At 35.4% G+C, this 22,332-nt stretch overlaps 1 protein-coding gene across 3 annotated transcripts in view; it reads right to left on the bottom strand.

Annotated features, from left to right (window-relative positions):
* Positions 1 to 22,332, bottom strand: part of PCGF5 (polycomb group ring finger 5) — a 65,645-nt gene that overhangs the window by 7,575 nt on the left and 35,738 nt on the right. For 2 of the 3 annotated variants that reach the window (XM_082644077.1, XM_082644076.1), the window contains exons 7-9: positions 14,352 to 14,450; positions 11,587 to 11,676; positions 4,630 to 4,689 (exon numbers count right to left, since the gene is read on the bottom strand). In XM_082644077.1, coding sequence (XP_082500203.1) covers positions 4,630 to 4,689; positions 11,587 to 11,676; positions 14,352 to 14,450 — 249 coding nt within the window. The remainder of the gene's footprint in view (positions 1 to 4,629; positions 4,690 to 11,586; positions 11,677 to 14,351; positions 14,451 to 22,332) is intronic. The other variant, XM_082644078.1, reaches the window with a different exon arrangement.

Below are 22,332 nucleotides of genomic sequence, written 5' to 3'. Positions count from 1 at the left end.
TGTGGCCTATCACTCCTCTTAGTGTTATGGGACTACACTGAGTGGAGACTGCCAGTCCTCGGTCTCATCATTTACTAAAAGAATCCATACTTCCAAAGTATATATATTTCAAATGTGATAATTTTAGAAAATGATAAAAATTGACTGGTTGACGTACTATTTTTCTTAAAAAATAAATTATTTACCATAAAAGTAACTTGGTTTTAGATTTAGAAAATATAGAAAACCACCAAGAAAAAAAGGAGAATCATTTACATCCCACACCCAAAGATAACCACCATAGTCATTTTAATGTACATCCATCTAGTCTTTTTGTCTACATTATTTTTCTTTTTAAAACTGGAATCACGCTACACATATTGTTTGGTAAATAATCTTGTCCATAAAAGAATTTTGTCCATTAAAAAAATTCCATAAACTTATTTCTACAGTATTTAATATGGTCATATGTGATCATTTTTAAAGGCTACATATGATACCTTTATAGAAATATACAATAAATTATCAACATCTTTTACTGAATTTTAGTTTATTTCTTTTTTTTTTTTTTGCTATTATAAATTTATTGTGACCCAATGGTCTATTCCCCACTCCCCACCCTATCTCCCCTGCACCCTTAGGGTTGGTTCCTAGAAGTAGAACTGCTGATTCAGACAGCATAAGCATTTTAAAGGGTTTTTTGGTAAATGCTATCACACTGGACTTTAAGAAAGTTGTTCTATTTTTACATTTCTGAAAGAAATATGAGTGCTCATTCTTCAGTAGCCTCATCAATAATGAGTACTATTCCTTTCCTCTCTCTTAATTTGGAAATTTAATAAGCATAAAATAATATTTTATTTCTTCTTCCATTTTGACTTCTAAATAAATTAACCATCTTTATATGTTTACTAGCCAGTTGTGTTTCCTTCTTTTGTGATTTGTCTTATCATGTCTTTTGTTCATTTTTCTATGGAAAGGTGAACTCTGTCCTACATATTTGTATGGATTCTTTACGTATTAGGGCAGCAAATCTTTGTCATATATTGCAAATATTCCTTATTTATGGTATTTTTGCCATGTACTTTTCAGTATTAGTAGTCAACGTGGTTTGCTTTCTTTCCTTTTACAAGTACAATGAGAAAGGCCATCCTCACTCTGAGGTTAGTTAGCTATGTTCTCTTCCTGATCTTTGGTGGTATCATTTTTAATGTGTACCATTTTAGCCATGAAAAACACCTATAATGGGAGGTATGGATTGAATCCCCCCACCCCATCACCACCACCAAAAGTCTCAGTACAATTAACTGAAAACAAACCCTACTAGATCACATCCCACCCCAACATATATGCTCCAAGTTCCCTGATACCCGGTCAACTACTGTCTCTGCTCCAGGCCCTTGGCCGCCTTGCAGCCCTCAAACCACCAGACACGACCACATCTCTGGATCTTTGCACTGTGTGCCCTCGGCCTAGAGGGCCCTACCCCAGATAGACACACAGCTCTTACTCTCACTTCTTTTTGATCAAAAATCCCCAACTCAAAGAGGTCTTCCCTTGGCTATCTTATCTAAAATATTCTATTTATCTACTTTAATTTTTCTTCTAACACTATAAATTTTACTCATTTATCTTTCATCTGTTATCATTAGAGTATAGGCTCCATGAAGGAAATGAATTTTTTTCATTTTTACTTCTGTGTTCCCAGGGCCTAGAAGATTGCCCAGTGCATAATTAAGGGCTCAATAGATATCTGTTCATCTTTTTACCCTCCACTAATTTGAAATACTCTTGATAGATTCATGTTCCTGAGCTATTCTTTTTATTCATGTGTCTATGTTTAAGACAGTACTGGATTTTAATTACTTCAGCTTTAAAATACATTTCAGTAGGTGGCCATGCATGTGCCCCGTGATTACTCATTTAAAAATGGGACTGACCAGAGGCACCAAGTTATATTTCCTGATGAACTTTAGAATGACTGACTTTGTCAAGTTAAACAAGAATCTGGTAAAAATGTGTTTGTAACTATATTAAACTTCATAATTTAATTATGGGAAGAACTGACATCACTATAATATTTAATGTACTAAATTTCTTGTGAGCAAAGTGGGATTGTGGTTACATATGAGAAGGTCTTTGATCTTAGGAAACATATGCTGAAGTATTTAGAGGTCAACTGTCATGATACGTGCAATTTAATTTCAAGCGGCTCCGTAAAGAAACAATAGATATATTTATAAAGAGATTAATGAGATAAGGAGAAGAGGAAGAAAGGGAAAGGGGGGCAAAAAATGTAGCAAAATGTTAATTGGTAAATCTAAGTAAAAGTAAATGATGTTCCTTTGTATTACATCAACTTTGTTATTGTTTTGAAAATTTTCAAAATAAGAAGCTTGCAGGAAAAGTTAGGACTTAACATCAAATTTTATCAAATGCCTTTTCAGCATCTACTAGTATTTATTTGACTTAGTGTTTTTAGAATATAGTATATATATAATTTCCCTCTCCCCAGCATGAAGCCATTCTTGCATTTCTGAGAAAAATACTACTTGGTCTTGGTTCATTATTCTTCTAGCATATTATTTTAGTATATTTAGTATGTTATTTATCATCTTGTTTTTATGTTCAAAAGAAGATTTGATACTCATTTTCTAATTGCAGGTTCTCTGTCAGTTTTTGCTTTCACGATTATGTTACCTTTGTAAAATGAATTTGGAAAAATTCCATCTTTTTCAATGACTTAAATCAATTTAGAATGAGAATGATCTATTCCTTGAAAATATGAGAGAATGTGACCATTAAAAGTAGTTTTATAGGGCTTCCCTGGTGGCGCAGTGGTTGAGAGTCTGCCTGCCGATGCAGTGGACACAGGTTTGTGCCCTGGTCCGGGAAGGTCCCACATGCCGCGGAACGGCTGGGCCCGTGAGCCATGGCCGCTGAGCCTGTGCATCCGGCCTGTGCTCCGCAACGGGAGAGGCCACAGCAGTGAGAGGCCCCCGTACCACAAAAAAAAAAAAGTAGTTTTATATTTAGGTATCTGTAATTTATATTTTTTTATGTCTTCCATAATTTAGTGATATACATTTTCTTCTTGGGTGAATGTTGGTCCACTTATTTTCTTAGAAAACTGTCTATTTCATGAAATTTTCACAAAATTAAAAAATTTAATAGTATAAAGCTACACATATAGTAATACTTTCTTATAACAGTGATAATTTTTTTCCTTGAAATTTTCTAGGTGATTTTTGGCTAAAGATGTTCTGACAGGACTATACTCTACAATGAAGTGTTGAAGTTAGAAAAGGAAGTGTGTGTGGATTTTTGAAAATTTGGTCTTATTCTAGTTTTCTAAAACTTTAGATCAGAGTTTAAGAATATCTTTATTTCTCAGGAAATAAATAGACATCAGTGCCAAGAGTAAAAGCAAAAAGCCATGTATGTATGAGTTATAACTAAAGGCAGGAGCATCACTACAATTCATCCCAAAATCAGCCGTGAAGCTAAAGTCAGCTGAAACATCTACGCATATCTCACCAATTCAGTTAAATTATTTACTCACCCCTCACCCTCAACTGCATAATATAAGGAGAAGGATGATTTTTTTTTCTCTAAGTGATTTTCTATTGGCCTTTATAGTTGTTAAATGTGCTTACTCCATTACTAAAAACAACGGGACTTAAAAAGTGTTTATTAAGAAACACACATTTTAATGACAGTGTGGGGATTTCCACAATCACAGCGCTGACAATAAGACTGAGGGAAATTCTAGATAAAGTGCAAGTTTAACATTTTTGATTTGAAGTGGTTCTTCTCATACTTAACATATATTTATTTGTCCCAACCCTAAAATTGCAACATCAGGGGTAAGTTTGCTAGTTAAGTTTGTTATATAATTACAATTCTCCTTTCTTGGCTCCAAGGAAATAATTATGAAGACTACTTTAATTTCTGGGATAAAAGAACAATGGAGATTTTTAAGAAATGCCATGGTTAATCCACGGATTGAGGTTGATCACAGATCATCTCTATACTCAACAGTAATCCTTACTATTCTACACTTAGTCTCTTCTGTTTTCCAAATTTTTAAAATGTACTTATATTAGATAAACTTTTCTCAGAGGTATGTTCATGTTTTCTCAGTTCACTATCATTTCTGCGCTAGAAGAGGTATAACTCAAGTACAGTCCTTAGGACAGGGCCTAGTAAGCAAGCTCACAACTGCATTTAGCTGTTGCTATTATTTAGCTTCACCTAATCTGGCATTTTATCTTTCACTTGTGGGTGAATGATTAATTTAAAAAAACACACACACAAAGAAGTGTTAAGTATAGAGCAGAGATTCAGTATGGAGCAGAGATTTCTCATGGGCTGAAACCGGTAATTATTAAAAATTCCTGATGCATAAATAATGGCCTTAACATTTATAACTTCATTTTTAGTTTGGCAAAATTAAATAGGTAATTCAAGAGAACTAAAATAATGGGAAACTTTGGGGATGTAAGTTGAAAAGATGAAGTTTTGTAGCTCAAGTAAGTCTTAGTTTTGCAAAGTTACATGTCTTAGGAACTTGAGTTTGGGGTGAAAGCAGTCACCTTTGTGGCAGGCAGGCATCATAGGGTCATATGTACAGTCGTGAGTGCCTCTTACCTGATACAAAGGGCCATCCTGAGGGCAGACTTGCGAAGCTGAGCAGTTCAGACACCGAAACTGCGGAGGAGATGAACTCATCAGATAAGAGGCATCCACAACTGGATACATATTTAAAATATTTTAACGTCAAACATGAGTCAACATGATTAAGTAAACACTTTCCAAAATATGGTAGTTGTTTTTGGAAAAAGTCTTTAATAACTTAGTGACTGGTAAATTTTAGCTTGAAATTATTTTAGTCTCTAGATATGAGTTTTGTTAATATTCTGCAAATATTTACCAAAACGGTGACCTATCCTTTCCATCTCCTCTTCAAATACTAAATTCCTGAGAAAACCCTCGCCTTCTCAATCCAGGAGGGGCGCCCTCTTTCTTCCAACTTTTCCTGCGAGTAATCTCCTAGATCTCCTCTTCAACCACCCTGAGAGGGAACAAACACTGTTTGAGGATCTCAGAGCTCTGAGAGGGGCAGGGAACTTGCCTCAGCCTGTAAGCGATCCATGTTCTGTTTTAGGTTAGGTTCTTTATATTCCTCCGATTAGACTCTTAGTCTCCATAACTGTTTTAATAGCATTAGATTGTGAGCTCTTTGAGTCTGAATCTTATTCATATTTGCAATCTTAAGAGCTAAGGCACAGAACTGGCACACAGCAGCCACTCAAATGTTTTATGAGTAAATCAATGAATGAACATATTTTTAAACTAGTGAGTAGATTCATTTCTAAATCTACCATCTTTTAATGGTTAACCATTCATATTAAAAAATCATTCCCAAATCTTGATTTTTCAATATTATCCTGAACCCTTATTAAGCATAAACATTTTAACAGTAATGGAATTATGAAACATAACACACTTTAAAATTATGCATATATGAATTCAACATCATGTGCTTCTTCAAAACAGAAAAAAAAAGATTAAAAATATGTGAGATACAAATTAACCAGGATAAATCGAACATCCCAGAGCACGTTTTTAAAATATACTTTGGAAGAATATTTAAGTAAGCAATTATTAAAACAAATATACTGGTAGCTTTTAAAATAAAATTTTAGATATTTTCCATTTCCTGAAAGACTTTAGCAATTTTTTCCCTAGAAGTTAGTCCTTGAATTTCTGTACTGGGCTCAACATGCTGTAAGACACACCCAGCACTGCTATCATTGACAACCTTCCCCCTTCTCTCCCAAGACTCCCCACACTGTGGCCTACCAGACTTTGCCTAACTATGCAAGTCCCAAATAGCATTTAACAAGTAAAGAGGGTAGAAAGAGGCAAGTTTCACTGTTTGTTTTGTTTTTGTTTTTTTTCCTATTAATCTCTTCGGTATTAGTCAAGGTAGATGTTTGCTTTTCCTAAAATTGCTTGGTAATGCAAAGAAAGCAAAGCAAGGCAAACGTGGTGCAGTAACTTTAGGTAGGGACTGGCAGGGGTTGTTGGAAGAGATAAAACCAACCAGGATTATCTGGAAAAAGGGGGAGTCCTGAGAGTAGGTACTCAACCTACCCAAGGAAAGGTAAGCAGGAAGAACATGAGTTCATGGTGAAAGCTGAGGCTGAAGAGACAGAGATACTAACAGTTAGCTTGCGGACATGAGACTAAGTGTAGGAGGAGAGAATTATAATAATAATGAAAGCAAACATACATAAGTTATTAATAAAATAACACATTTATTATGTCCGGCACTCTGCTAAGTACTTTACTATATAATATTTCATTAATTCTTACTAAAATTTTTCAAGATAGGTATTATTACCCCAATTTTAAGGACCAAAAAACTGAGGCAAAACTATGCAGCGGGATACAACTGGGAGGAAATAGTTGCAAAATACATAAAGAGCTCCTAGGAGTCGGTAAGAAAAAGATAAACTTCACAATGGAAAAAAGGGGCAATGGATATGGAAAGAAACTTCACAAAAGAAATACAAAATTGAAAATATGAAGTGTTAGTGAGGGTATCAGAAAATGGGCACTCATACATTATTGGTATGACTACAAATTGCTAAAAACTTTTTAGAGGACAATTTATCAGTTTCTATCAAAATTTAAAACATGCATACTCTGCTGTAAATCCACATCTGGAATTTAGCCAATAAATATGTTTCCACATGTGCAAAAAGATATATACACTGGAATACAGCACTGTTTATAATGTCAAGATATTTGAAAAAAATCTAAATGAGTCAAATCAAATGAGTATATTAATCAAATTACGCTACAGCCACACAAGTGGAATACTATCAACTTGTTACAAATAATTATTTTAAAATTTACTGATTCTCCACAAGACATATTAACAAATGAGAAAAAGAAGCTGCAAAACAATACATATGATCCCATTTATGTTTCAAAAAATGTGATGAACACTGCATGGATATTATAAACAGAATCCATGTAATTAGACTGGTGATTAAGTTCCTTCCAAACTGAGGTCTAATTCTTCCATTCTGCACCCTCAATTTATGGATGTGGAAACTACAGGGCAGGCCAGTGGTCATGGATCATGTCCCCGAAAATCATCTTACTCAAAGGGTGGCCCCAAATATCAGGTGCACAGACAACACCTGGGAGCTTGTCAGAAACGCAGAATTTCTGTCCTCACCCCAGAACTACTGAATCAGAATCTGTGTTTTACTAAGATTCCCCAGGTATTTTGTGATTTGCATTAAAGTTTGAGAAGCAGTGGTTTAAAAAAAGGTACATTTTCTCCCACTAATAAGCAAAAGATGAACACCAATCTTGAGGTGCAAATACTGTTATGAACTGAAAAATTTCTGGGACTTAGCTAAGTTTGACTGGATATTTGATTCCTAAAGATAAAAGTCTTTCAAAAATGCATCACAATGAAGACAAGGATCCAGAAAGAGCACAGAGGACAGAAAGCAGGCTAAGCCTGAAGTGAAACCATCCCATGATAACGGGGAGGAGTGGCCCAGATGCTGTGTGGCACAGGCAGAAATGTCCTGCTCCTGAGGAGTGGAGGCAAAACTGACTCCCCGAGGTTCCCCCTAGGAGTCTAGCAAGAGGACAAGGCCAAGAGGTGATCTGAATATGGGGGATCCTGCCTGAGGCAAAAGACCCAGAAAGGCAGAGGTGGCATCCAACATGAAGAGGGAAGAAAACCACAAACTTTACTCAGAGACACAGAGAAGTGTCCAGAACTTCAGAGGGCACCCCACAGCAACAAACAGAATAAAAGACTGCAAATGCTAGCCAAGTCAATCAAGAAATTTAATCCAATGCCAATCACAATCCCATTCTCAAGCTCACCTAAACAATAAAGGGGGAAAACTAGCCAACACAATTTAAAAAAATAATAATAATGAGCTTTTTCCTAACAGATGCTGATAGACATCATAAAGTAACCTAGAAGGCCCAACTATTTTCCTTATAAGTTAGTCTGGACTTTATTTAAATATATCCCAAAGAAAATGGACAATTGAGGAGTTTCAGATAGGGGTGTTATGTGATCAGATTTTTATAAAAGCTATAATGTGAAATGCTGGTGTAGGATTAAGTCCTACTCAGAAGAACAAAACAATGTCCAGGAACACAGATATACACATCTGCATGTGTACACATATGTCTAGATTCATATGCACAGATAACGGTGACATCTCAAAACAATGAGGCAAAGTACGACTTATTCAATAAACTGTATTTCTGGCAAAAAAATTCTTAGAATAAGTTTTAGAGCCTTAGCCTTGTTGTAGGTGTGTGTGTGTAAATGAACAAATCCCAGGTAGATTAAAATGTTTAATATAAAAAAGTACCAGAAGTAAGTGAAAGAACCATAAGGCGGTCATTAGTTTAGGAAATATGCCGACCCTAGCCCAAGACACAGTCAGTTAGCAATGCCAGTAGAGACAGTAACGAGAGCTTTTCAGACAATCTGGCATCTTGCTGGCAATGAAGGGTAGAGATGGGAAAGAATGTGACTGAAATAAATATGCTGGAAGGGGCTTAATCAAGAAAGAATTGTTTTATTGTTAGTTTGTCCATTCACTCCAACTGTCAGAATTCATCAATTATAATAACTCATAATTAACTGGAACATGAGCAAAAATTTAAAATTTGTTTAACAGAAAACAAATGGGAAACCGACTGAAATAAACAAAATGACCTTTAGGCTATATTTTGCCTAACTACTACCTTATAAAGGACAAAACTTTCATTCAATTTACTCTTCAAACAAATACTTACTGAGTATCTGTACTAGGCACTGCTTTAGGTGCTGGAGACTGAGCAGTAAACAAATAATCATCCCTACCCTCAGGCTACATTTTAGTTGGGGACAAACAATAAACATACAGAAGAGGCGTAGTGACGGTATGAAATACTGTGGAGAATGGCAAGGCATGACAAGGGGTTAAGAGTGTCAGATCAGGAGAGGGGTTGGACTATTAATGGAAGTCAGAGGGCTCACTGAGGAGGGGATGTAGAAGCAAAATTCTCTGAGTGAAGGGGGTAAAGGGAACAATTAGGTGGATATTTGGGGAGGCAAGGGCAAGCCTGGCATGTTAGAGGAAACAAACACAGAGGTCAGTGAAGCGAGAGGGAGGGAGCAAAGGGTAAGAGCAAAGATGTCTTTGGGGAAAACTGTGTGGGGTCCACCATCTATAGGTCCCTGGAAGGACTTTGGCTTTTATCTAAATGCCATTAGATGGTACAGGAGAATTTAGAGCACAGAAGCGACATGTTCTAACTTGTGTTAAGAGGGTCACTCTGGCTGCTGTGTTGGGTGAAGATGGGAGGGGGCACAGGTGGCAGCAAGAGTAGAAGCATGGGATGGGGGGGATATGGGGATATATGTATAGGTATAGCTGATTCACTTTGTTATACAGCAGAAACTAACACACCACTGTAAAGCAATTATACTCCAATAAAGATGTAAAAAAAAAAAAAAAAAACTAAAACACATAGCTGTGAGAAATTAAAGACGTAAAAAAAAAAAAGAGAGTAGAAGCATGGAGCCCAATTAAGAGACTTTTATAGAAATTCTGGAGAAGAGTGACAGTAGCTTGGACCAGAGTGACAGAAGAGGAGGTGATAAGATGTAACTGGATTCTCATTACTGTATTTTGACGGTAGAGGTCAAAGAATTTGCTAAGGATGGATGAAACTAATCAGGAGTGACTTTAGGGATTTGGGTCTGAGAAACTGGAAAAATGGAACTATTAATCTTGGAACTGCTGAGAATGTGAAGGCTAAGGGAGAAACAGGTTTAGAGGAGGAGAACAAACAAAAAACAGGGTTGTCATGCCAAAAAAATGAAATGGGCTATTACTTTACTGTTGTACTAAGTATAAAATGTGGTATTTTTTTCTATTTATTGGTTGTTTTTACCTGAATAAAAATAAGGTACTTAACCTTTTTTTTGAACCAATTTTTATTAAAATATGCCTTAACCAGGGAATTTAAACTATTCGGAAATGTGTAATCAGAAGCATAACTGTAGTAAAGACTGGTTTCTCTTTATTAATAACAATTTCTATGAATTAGCTCTTTCATGCTTTGACATTAAAATAACTGGCAGTGTGGGAGACCTTTGGGAAGGGATCTGGTGAAGGACAAGTGAGTATCAGTAGATGTCTTGCAGTGGATGATGAGTTACAGCTCTTCAACCTTAAGGCAAACCTATTCATAATGATGATATCAAGCACTAACACATACTGAAGTGTCCAATGAACTATCAAAGAAAGCTAAAATTATGCGAATAGTGTGGTATTACTATTATGTGTAATACCACAATATTTAGGCCCCAGCAGGGCCAGGCAAGAGAACTGACTACCTCTGTAATCTGCACTTGGTACCTGAAACATTCTGGTTAGATGGATTAAATGAGAGTGATGTATGTAGAACCATTAAAAATATATAAAATGTCATAGGCAAGTAGTAATTTACCAAATACAAAGACAATTAGAATAAAAAAAAAAGGAGCCTTAGAGAGGTTTCATAAGTTCCTCAAGGCACACAACCTGGTGGCTGGGACTAGAACATAACTTATTCCTCCTGGTCACGAGAACTCAGCCTCGCAAGGAAGGCGTCATCCAAGTGGGATGTGAATAGAAAAAAATTCTGAATTAAGAAGTTACGTGAGTTCTTCTGAACAAGACAGTTCTTCTGAAGAAAAAAAAAAGTTCCGTAGATGTTTACACTCAACATAAGTATGTTTTTGACCCACTGTAATTATGTGAGGCTGCATTTCTTAATTTTGTGATTTTTTAAATTACTACTGTATTCCTTACTGCTACATATCAGCCTTATAATCCCTAGCCCCTCCAATTTCCCTAATATCAATGTTACATATAACTCAGATAAGATACACTTGAACCTTCTAATTAACTCTAACCAAAGATATAGTTCAAAATACAAACTCCTTTTGGGTTTTTAAAAAAATTTTCTTAGTTTCCTCCTTTTAATCATCTCTCCAATATTGCCTGGGGCCTAAGGCATGGCAATCTAATTCTGGCATCAGAAACCACTGCAAACTCACTTACCCTTCGGTCCGATTTTATACTTTCAATGTAAAGGCGGTACCTGAAAAAAAGATTATCTAGATTCTACCCTATCTGTTTCCTCTACCACAAACAAAAAATATCTTAACCATTAAACATACTAGTCAGGGCAGAACTTAAAAGTTCCCATAATTTACTGGGGTTTAAAAAAATGTAAGTGCTATCTCCTCCGTCTCTAGGTTAGCTGAGTTCTGAACATATTCAAACTGATGTTTTAAACTTACCTTAAATATAACAAAACCACATCTAACACAGATCTCGGCCTTGTACTTGGGACCAACTATTATGGAGTAGCTGAGAAACAAGAGGAACCAGTTTCTTCTTTCCCAAGCTAGTTTTTTTTTTTTTTTTTTTTAAGTGTCTAAGTAACTGTTAAATTTGAATAACATAATGGTAAAGAACTAAATATACACGTAGGTATATAAAAGCAATTTACGTTTTCGCCTCTTAGTCGCCATCTTGTCATGTAGATGAACTCCATAGTATGATCCTTCCCCATAATTTCACCATTGCACAGCACATCCAACTTTAAAAAGAACAGTTACAGATCCATTAACATAAATAATTCTCAATTCATAAGTGTTTTACACTTTTTTGCCCAAATTTCAAAAAAGATTCAAATACTTATATCAATATAGAGTAGTGTCCATTATTTGAGAAGAACACTGGATCTATTAAAAGCACTGCCTCATCTCATAGGTATTAACAATTCAGATATAATTAACATGAATCACTGTCTTGTCCCACATACCTCTATCTCAAGTTCATCACCTAATTTTGAAACGCAATGTGAACTTTCTTAGTCTATGTCTCTGTGCAGCCTTTGAGATTTAGACATGCTTCTGTGATTTCTTACTGAATGAGAAGAAATTGTGGAAACCTTATAATTCCTCATGGCACATTTGGCTTATGAATTCATCTCTCATCTGAAGGAGCTGCTTTCCTCCTCTGCATTAGTTTATATTTGCAGCAGAATATGGGTGGATATGGATATATCCATATATATAAATGAATGGATATGGATACATGATTTTTGGGGGCTTCAAGGCATTCAAGCTGACAGAACAATTAGGACCAGGCCACAGGCCTGCGTCTCCCAGGGCTCTCCACCTCTCTGCTCCGCTTAGCTGGTAACCTGCATAATATTTACCAGGCCGTCTTCCCTCCTTGTATGGAACTTCAAAAAAGGGTCATACTTATCAGTGCTCACTTTTGCTCTAGAGCTGCAGCAACCAAACAACCCCTGCTGCCCCCAGTCCTTAGCAAGGCCACAGGAGCTGTGGCTATGATTTACGAATTCAACAAAGCATCATTAAACAAGCATTTATTATAGATCCCTATAAATAAAACATTTCGGTTCTCTAGAGATTAAAAGCAAACTGATAGGATTTAATTTAAAGTGTGGAAAGGAGGAAGAAGAATGGCTTTTAAATAATTCTTGTCTGGCTAGACAGAGACTGGAGTTTTGAACTTGAAGTCTAAAATGAGTATAGTTCCAATTGTACTAGATAAATTATTAGCTAAATTATATTGATTTTTGGATGATTTATGGTGACTTAAATGAACCTCAGAATGTTTTTCAGACACCATTTTATTTTTAAAAGAACAAAGTAGATAGTTTTATTTTCTTTATCTTGCCTGTAAAATAAATTCATAAGCAAAGAGGTAAAGGGACTTACTTAGGATGCAATTCCCAACTAGGTACGCAGCTTCTGTTATTGTCATTTGAAAACCAAACCATCCTGTCCCAGTTACCAGTACCGTTGTAGACACTTCAGTTGTTAGGTATTTCATTAAATCACCCCCTTATATGTGGGGCAGCAAAATAAGGGGGGGAAACAGTAAATATTACTAAAAATCATAGGGAAAGTTCTTTGCATTGGGATAGATAAGGAGATGTCAGTGAATTCAGTTTCTCCCCCTTCCATACTTTCTATAGAAAAGTCTATAGAGAAATGTATATAGTAAGTGCCAGTGGTAAGACTGTATGAGAGTAACAGTTCTCTCAGCTCTAACAACTTCCTGAAAACTAGAAAATAACTCAATGAGTCACACTTGAAAGTAAGGAAATAAAACTGCAAGTGGTATTTTGCAAGAAGAGAATAAAGAGCAAAACCAAATTATAAAAACAATTTCATTTTCTATTTCACTGTGTTTATATCTATAAATCTTTTTTTTTTACTTTTATCAAGTACATATGGCTTTAACATTCACAATTTTTTTCCTTATGTAAAAGTTACTATATCTGAAAATTTTTTTATAGGACCAAACACATAAGAATTAATTCTTAATCCACAGATTAATTAGTCATCTGCAAGACATTTTAAAATAAGGTCAGGTTCAGAGGTTTCCTCAAAATACAGACTTAATACTTGTCAATACCTATGTTCAAATCCTGTTTAATTTCTGCTATGGCTGTTCATATGAATACTATTGTACATAAGCCTGAAAAACTATTTTTCCTTTGATGTCTCTGTTTATACAGGAAGCTAGCCTCGATCTTTAGTTGTTTTAGATGGTGACTAGAGGAACTCAAAGGGGAGGAAAGGAAATTCATACAAGTTGCAAGACTGCCGTTTGGGCAGGTGAGAAATGGTAGCTGCATCTCCTTGTAAGGGATAGCCAGAGCTATAGGGTCATAAACATTCTCTAACACTGCACACATTACAAGCTGTACTGTGATCAACATCAGGGCCACTGACTTCTGTAAGAAACTAGTAGACTACATGTATGCAGATGCAGTATGTTGGTTTTACTTAGGTCTAAGCAAATATCATTTTTGCATGTTACAGAACTAAATGAACACTACAAAATCCCTTTGATAAAAAGACAATGTTTTACATTCTGAAAAAGAAGTCTATAAAGAATTCATTAAAATGGATGGAAAGGTCTCAGAGTGAAAAAAAAAGACATACCATAAAGCATGCTGGCATTAAAAAATATATATCCATTTAGCTGGGATATTTATTTCAAGAATACTTAATGTTATTTAAATATCTCCTCTAATTATAAAACGTTAGGTTTATTAGTATCATGTTTTAGTCAGGATGTTAAATTCAAAAACACAAATTACACAAATAGAATATTACATTCCAAAAATTTTTAACATGAAAGTAATCAAAGTTTCCACAAAATTAATTTGTTAGAATTTTACTTCAGATTAGAATTATCAAAATGATCAAGATTAGATTATTAACTTACCTCATAAGAACTTGGAAGTTTTAGTTTTAAACTTAGAAATTTTTTAATAGTTCCCACAGTTACACGTGTAGAACACCGAATGAATTTCTTCATTAAACCCTAAAGGAAATAAAGGTTACTAATGAAAATATTTTACCTCGCTTTTAATAACACTACAGGTGTCATTTCCACTATTATTTTGAGTATTTAAGATGTATTCTGAAAATGTTTCAATTTAGAGCTCTTTAGTACCTGTGAGTAAGAATGCTCCTAATTCTTGGGTACTTAGATGATATTCTTCAAGAATATCACGTACCATCATGTGTACTAGGAAAATCCTTGCAAACACGCAATCTGCATTCCTCTAAACCTTTTGGTAAAGAATACATCATGAGTTTAATTGAAAATAAAGTCACAAAAAGCATATAAAATATTTTGTCACTTTTGAAAGAATTAGGCACATTAAAAAAACTGTCAAACATTTTGTCACTTTTGAAAGAATTAGGCACATTAAAAAAAACTGTCAAACATAAATTTTTTTTTTTTTTTAAAGCAGTGATTTCAAATGGGGCTTTGAGGAGACTTTGGGTTCAACAGAGAGAAGCCAGTTAGGCCACAAGATCCCCACCAACTAGAAGTCGTATAGTATGAACTCTTGGTTGGGGAGAAATATGCCCAGTCAGTGTCTGATGGGCTGTGGCAGTACTTTACTGGAAAAACAATGTTGTATATGCCTTGATTTTTCGCATTTCGTTAGCAGTACTAATTCATTCATTAAGCCTGAACATTACTAAAATATAAGAACCAATCTAGAATGGACACCCAAAATGAGTCAAAATGAGGTTGTAGACATGATAAACATGAACCAATTTGTGAAACAAAACTATATTCCCAAACCTTAAAAGTTATCAATACTAAAATAAAAATAAAACCCAGCAATTGAATTTTTTAAAGGTATAAAGCGTTACTTCTACTTATGTTTAGGAAATTAGGTCAACAATTTGGAGATATTCTTTAATTCACTAAGTCAAAAAGTAGAACTATCCAGTCAAAATATATTCCTAGCAAAATATATTTCCCAGCCAAGAGCAACAGAAACTAACCTACAAATGACACCTGATCACAATTCAGATGGTAAAGTATCCATTAAAAGAAAACAGAAGTTAAAAGTCACATCTAAAACAAGACGTATTCTACCCATTTCAAATGGGAAGACTGACATTCTAGTCAGCATGAAAACAAAGTGATAGATACACACACAGACGTTCTCTGTTATCTGCTCACATCATCTCAACCTCATCAGGGTTTCCTATCTGTTTTCTTGCTCTAAACAGCTTATAAATAATTGTTAGCATGTTTCATAGGTCCCAGTTAAGTCAGAGGATAACGTGAGGGTACTGGAAGACCCTTTAAGTGTATTCTTACCTGCGAGGAAATCTAATGTTGAAAGAACCTGCAGAAATGACCTGGCGTCATTACTTATAACCTTCTCAAAATTATTAGTAAGTATAGAGATGTCAGAAGAGCAAAGATTTTAAAAAGTAGGCAAAAGCTTATTTCTGGAATTTATAATCCAATAAAGTTTGACATCGATCGCTAACAAAATTCCATCTTGGATTATTTAATAATTGATTTGTAAGTACTTTGGAAATAAAAATATAACAATTATGCGTTCTCTCTCTATAAAAATATAAGTACACCAAATTAACCTTGTTGTTTCCTAGCTAGGTGCACTTGGGAACTGCTGTATAGCTCTCTGAAAAGCAGTTGACATATTTTAAGAGGGGCAATGACAATTAAGGGCGATCAGTAGATGATGATAAGGCAGGTGGGGAGAACCTTAAAGAGATGACCCTAAGAGCAGTGCTTCTTCCCTAACTATTTCATTTCATGACACACATAGGAAATAGAAACATTCGTACTACACCCAGGGGGGTTAAAAGGGAGACCCCTGGGGCAGTGGATGTGTAGCCCAGACCCTGCTCTGCTGCCCTGAGGGGATCAACATTTCAGCGCACCTGTATATTTGAAGAAGTAATATATGGAAAAGATTTGGTTTGTGTTTCAAGAATGTTAACTTTCCCTTTCACGGTACAATCCCCTTGCCTTTTAACTGGTCCCTTCTGACTCAGGCCAGAAGAGGAACAGTTCCAAAAAGGCTCCTTTCTGCTTCTAAGGTGGTTACCCTAGAGGCTTTTTTTTTTTTTACTCTTTATCCCTTTGTTTTTAGAAGAGTTATAAAGACTAGATCTGAAGTAAGATAGTGATCCATGTCACAAGTTAGATGGGCTTCCAGTTCTAGGATACACTTCAACAAATTCTAGTTCTTGTGATAATGACTATTGAAGTTTTTGTTTTTGTTTTTAAGCCCAAACACCTTACAATGTTTTTTCTCTTGTTTTCAGAATGGTATGGTTAGTATCTCCACCAGCTAACGCCATTGTCGAGCTTGACTTTTTTTGACTTCTAAAAAAATTGAAATATAATTCAAACACTAAAGAAGTCACCATTTAAAGCATACAATTCAGTAGTTTTTAGTATATTCGTGAGGCTATGCACCCACTACCACTATTTGGTTCCGGGACATTTTCATCACCCCCCAAAGAAACCCCACACCCACTAGCAGTCACTACTCATTCTTCCCTGTCAACTGCTCATCTAACCTTCTGTGTGTATGGAACTGCCTATTCTGGACATCTCATATAAATGGAATCATACAATATGTGTTTGGCTTCTTTCACTTAGCATAATGTTTTCAAGGTTCATTCATGTTGTACATGTTGTAGCATGTATCAGTATTTAATTCCAGTTTATAGCTGACTAATATTCCAATGGGTAGATTTATCACATTTTATCTATTCGTAAGTTGATGGACATCTGGGCTGTTTTCACTGCTTGGCTATTACGAATAATGTTGTTATGAACATTCATGTACAAGATTTTGTGTGAACATATGTTTTCAATTCTCTTGAGCGTGTATTCAGGAGTGGAAATGTTGGGTCATATGGTAACTCTGTTAAACTTTTTGAGAAACTGCCAACCTTTTCAACAGCAGCTGCAGCACTTCACCTTCCCATCAGTAATATATAAGGGTTCCTTCCAATTACTCCACATTCTACCTATTCCTTTTTTAAAAATTATAGCCATCCTAGTGGATGTGAAGTGGTACCTCATGGTGATTTTTATTAACATAGCCCTAATGACTAATGATGTGTAGCATCTTTTAATGTGCTTATTGGCTATCAGACATTTCTCCAGGGAAAATATACAATTCAAATCCCTTGCCCACTTAAAAAAAATTATCTTTTTGTTGTTGACTTGTAAAAGCAGTTTACACATTCTGGATACAAAGGCTTATCATGCATGTGATTTGCAAATACTTTCTCCCATTCTGCAGGTTGGCTTTTCACTTTCTTGATAGTGTTCTTTGATGTACAAAAGTTTTAAATTTTGATAGTCTAATTTATCTTTCTTTTGATGCTTGTCCTGATGGTGTCACTTCTAAGAATCCACTGCAACATCCAAGGTCATGAAAACTTATCCCTATGTTTTCTTCTATGAGTTTTATAGTTTCAGCTGTTACATTTAGGTATTTGATCCGTTGTGAATTAACTTTTGTACATAGCATGAGGTAGGGATTCGAGTTCATTTTTTACATGTGTATATTCAGTTCTTCTAGCATCACTGTTTGAAAGATTATTCTTTCTCCTTGAATTAACTTTGCCCCGTGTCAAAAATAAACTCATCATAGATATATGGATTTATTTCTGACTCTCAATTCTGTTTCACTCATTTATATGTCTATGCTTATGCCAGTATCACACTGTCTTGATTACTAGAGCTTTGAAGCAGGTTTTGAAATTGTCCTTCAATGTTTTTGTTCTTTAGAGTGTTTTTGACTATTCCAAGTCCCATAAAAGGCAGTTAGAATTTTGGTTAGAATTTTCATTGAATATGAAGAGCAATTTGGGTAGGACTGCCATCTTAGTAATATTAAGTAAGTCTTCTAATTCAGAAACATGGGATGCCCTCCCATCTATTGAGGCCTTCTTAAATTCTTTTGCTGTATTTGTAGTTTTCAGTACACAAATCTTACACCTTTTTTGGTTAAACATATTCCTCCTAAGTATTTTATTCTTTCTGATGCTACTGTAAAATGAAATCATTTTTAACTTTCATTTTTGGATTGTACATTCCCCATTTATTCCTAGTTCTTGTATCCTGTAACCTTGCTAAGCTTGTTTTTTAGCTTACTTTTTCTGTGGACTCCTAAGGATTTTCTATATACAAGACCATACCATGTGCCAACAGAAATAGTTTTACTTCTTTTTTGTCTGGGTGATTTTAGTTTCTTTTTCTTGTCTAATAACTCTAGCTAGAAACTCTAGCACAATATTGAATAGAAGTGGTGAAAGCAGACATCCTTGTCTTATTCCTGATTGAAGGGGAAAAGCTTTCAACATTAACTATGATGATAGCTGTGGGTTTTTTGTAGATACCTTTTTCAGGTTGAGGCAGTTCCCTTCTAGTCATAATCTGTTGAGTGTTTTTACCAAGAAAGAGTACTGGATTTTGTCAAATGCTTTCTCTTCATCTACTGAAATGATTATGTAGTTTTCACACCTTTATTCTAGTAATATGGTATGTCACCATTGAACCAACCTTGGTCATGATGTACAATCCTTTCCACATGTTGCTGGATTCAGTTGGCTAGTATTTTGTTGATTTTTGCATCTGTATTCATGAAGAAAACTGGTCATAATTTTCCCTTCTTCTGAAGTTTTTTTTGCAATTTTAATTGTGGTAAAAAACACAGAACACAAAACTTACCGTCTTAACTGTTTTTAAGTGTATACTTGGCAGTGTTGTGTATATTGACACTGTTGTGAAACAGATCTTCAGAATTTTTTCACTGGGACAAACTGAAAACCTTACACTAACAACTCCTTTTTCCCCCCTCCTCCCAGCCCCAGTAACCACCATAATACTGTCTGTTTTTATGTATTTGAATAGATACCTCAAGTGGAATCACATAGTATCTTTTTGTGATTGGCTTATTTCACATGGCATAATGTCCTCAAGTTCATCCATGTTGTAGGACATGACAGGATTTCCTTCCTTTTAAAGGCTGAATGATTAAAAGCTGTATCCGCTGTATACACCACGTTTTGTTATCTGTTGATGGATATGTGGAATGCTTCCACCTTCTTGGCTATTGTGAATAGTGCATCTATGAACATGGGTGTCCAGACTCTGCTTTCAATTCTTTTGCATATATACCCAGAAGTGAGACTGCTGGATCATAAGGTAATTCTGTTTAATTTTTGAAGGAATCGCCACATTGTTTTCCATAGGCGTTGCACAATTTACAATTTCACTAGTGCACAAAGGTTCCCATGTCTCTATGTCCTTACTGACCCTTCCTATTTTCTGTTTTGTTTTTCATAGTAGCCATCCTAAAGGGTGATATATTATTTTGGTTTTGGTTTTCATTTCTCTGATAACCAGTGATGTTGACTGAGCATCTTTTCATATGCCTGTTGGCCATTTGTATATCACCTTTGGAGAAATGTCTATTTAACCCCTTTGCCCAATTCTTAATTGGATTATTTATTTTTGTTGTTGAGTTTCACAGTTCTTTATATATTCTGGATATTAACCCCTAAAGTTATACAAATGCTGGAGAGGGTGTGGAGAAAAGGCAACCCTCTTGCATTGTTGGGGGGGAATGTAAATTGATACAGCCACTATGGAGAACATTATGGAGGTTCCTTAAAAAACTAAAAATAGAATTACCATGTGACCCGCAATCCCACTACTGGGATACACCCAGAGAAAACCATAATTCAAAAAGACACATGGGGCTTCCCTGGTGGCGCAGTGGTTGGGAGTCCGCCTGCCGATGCAGCAGACGCGGGTTCACGCCCCGGTCCGGGAGGATCCCACATGCCGTGGAGCGGCTGGGCCCGTGAGCCATGGCTGCTGGGCCTGCGCGTCCGGAGCCTGTGCTCCGCAATGGGAGAGGCCGCAAGAGTGAGAGGCCTGCGTACCGCAAAAAAAAAAAAAAAAAAGACACATGCACCCCAATGTTCATTGCAGCACAATTTACAATGGCCAGGTCATGGAAGCAACCTAAATGCCCACTGACAGATGAATAGATAAAGAAGATGTGGTACATATATGCAATGGAATATTACTCAGCCATAAAAAGGAACGAAATTGGGTCATTTGTAGAGAAAGAGAAAAACAAATATCGTATATTACCACATATATGTGGAATCTAGAAAATGGTACAGATGAACTGGTTTGCAAGGCAGAAATAGAGACACAGATGTAGAGAACAAACATATGGACACCAAGGGGGGAAAGTGGCAGGGGGGTTGTTGTTGTTGGTGGGATGAATTGGGAGACTGGGATTGACATGCATAGGCTAATATGTATAAACTAGATAACTAATAAGAACCTGCTGTATAAGAAAAATAAAATTTAAAAAAAAGGAAGTCTAAAGAAAACAAAACAAAAAACCCCCTAAAGTTATGATTTGCAAATATTTTCTCCCATTTTGTAGGTTGCCTTTTCACTCTCTTGATTGTGTCTTTTGATGCACAGAAGTTGTGATGTCTTTGGTTTTGGTATCAGGGTAATAATTGGCCTACACAATGAGTTGGGAAGTATTCCTCTTCTATCTTTTGGAAGAGTTTATGAAAGACTGGTGTTAATTCTTACTTAAACATTTGGGATTTGCTTTGTGGGAACATTTTTCTTTTAAATTACTAATTTCATCTCTTTGCTTGTTATAGGTCTTCAGATTTTAATACTTCTTCTTGAGTCAGTTTTGGTAGTTTGTGTTTTTCTAGGAATTTTCCATTTCATCTAGGTTATCTAATTTGTTGGCATACTATTTTTCATAGCATTCCCTTATAATCCTTTCTATTTCTGTAAGGTTGCTAGTAATATCCCTTCTTTCATTCCTGATCTTAGTAAGTTGAGTCCTCTTTCTTTCTTTGTCTAGTAAAAGATTTGCCGATTTTCATCTTCTCAAAGAACAAATATTTGGTTTCATTAACTTTCTTTGCTGCTTTTCTATTCTCTTTCATTTTTCCCCAATCAAATCTTTTTATTAATTGCTTTCTTCTGCTTCCTTTTAGTTTTTCCTTTTTCTAGTTTGTTAAGATAGAAGACTAGGTTATTAATCTGAGATCTTCCTTCTGTTTTAATGTAGGTGTTCATAAGTATAAATTTCCCTCTAAACACTGCTTTCGCCACATCCCACTAGTTTTGGCATGTTGTGCTTTCATTTTCATTCATCTCAAAGGATTTTCTAATTTCCCTTGTGATTTCTTCTTTCACACACTGTTTATTTAGGAATCTGTTGCTTAATTTCCACACACTTGTGAATTTTGACAAATTTCCTCCTGTTATTGATTTCTAATTTCTTTCCATTGTGGTTGGACAATAGACTTTGTATGATTTCAATCCTTTTAAGTTTATTGAAACTTCTGTAGCCTAACATAAGGTCTATCCTGAAGAATGTTCTATATGAGCTTGAAAAGAATGTGTATCCTGCTGTTGTTGGGTACAGCAGTCTAGAGATGTCTATTAGGTCTAGCTAGTTTTGGTGCTGTTCAAATCTTCTATCTCCTTATTGACCTTTTTTTCTAGTTGTTCTATCCATTATTAAAAGTGGTGTTGAAGTCCATTACTGAAAGTGGTATTATTGTTGAATTGTCTATTTTTCCCTTCAATTCCGTCAGTTTTTGCTTCATATATTTTGGGGCTCTGTTGTTAGGTGCATTTATATTTATAACTGCTATATTTCTTCGATGGATTAACACTTTTATCATTATAAAATGTCCTTCTTTGTTTCTGATCATTTTTGTCTGAAAATCTATTGCCACTCCTGCTCTTTTGGTTACTGTTTGCATGGTATTTCTTTTTCCATTCCCCTACTTTCAACCCATTTGTGTCTTTGAATCGAAGCTATGTCTCTTGCAGACAACAT

This window comes from Mesoplodon mirus (assembly GCF_964341445.2).
Source record: "Mesoplodon mirus genome assembly, chromosome: 2".
Taxonomy (NCBI): domain Eukaryota; kingdom Metazoa; phylum Chordata; class Mammalia; order Artiodactyla; family Ziphiidae; genus Mesoplodon; species Mesoplodon mirus.
The sequence above is the reverse complement of the archived record's forward strand: the minus strand, read 5'-3'. Positions and strand labels throughout refer to the sequence as shown.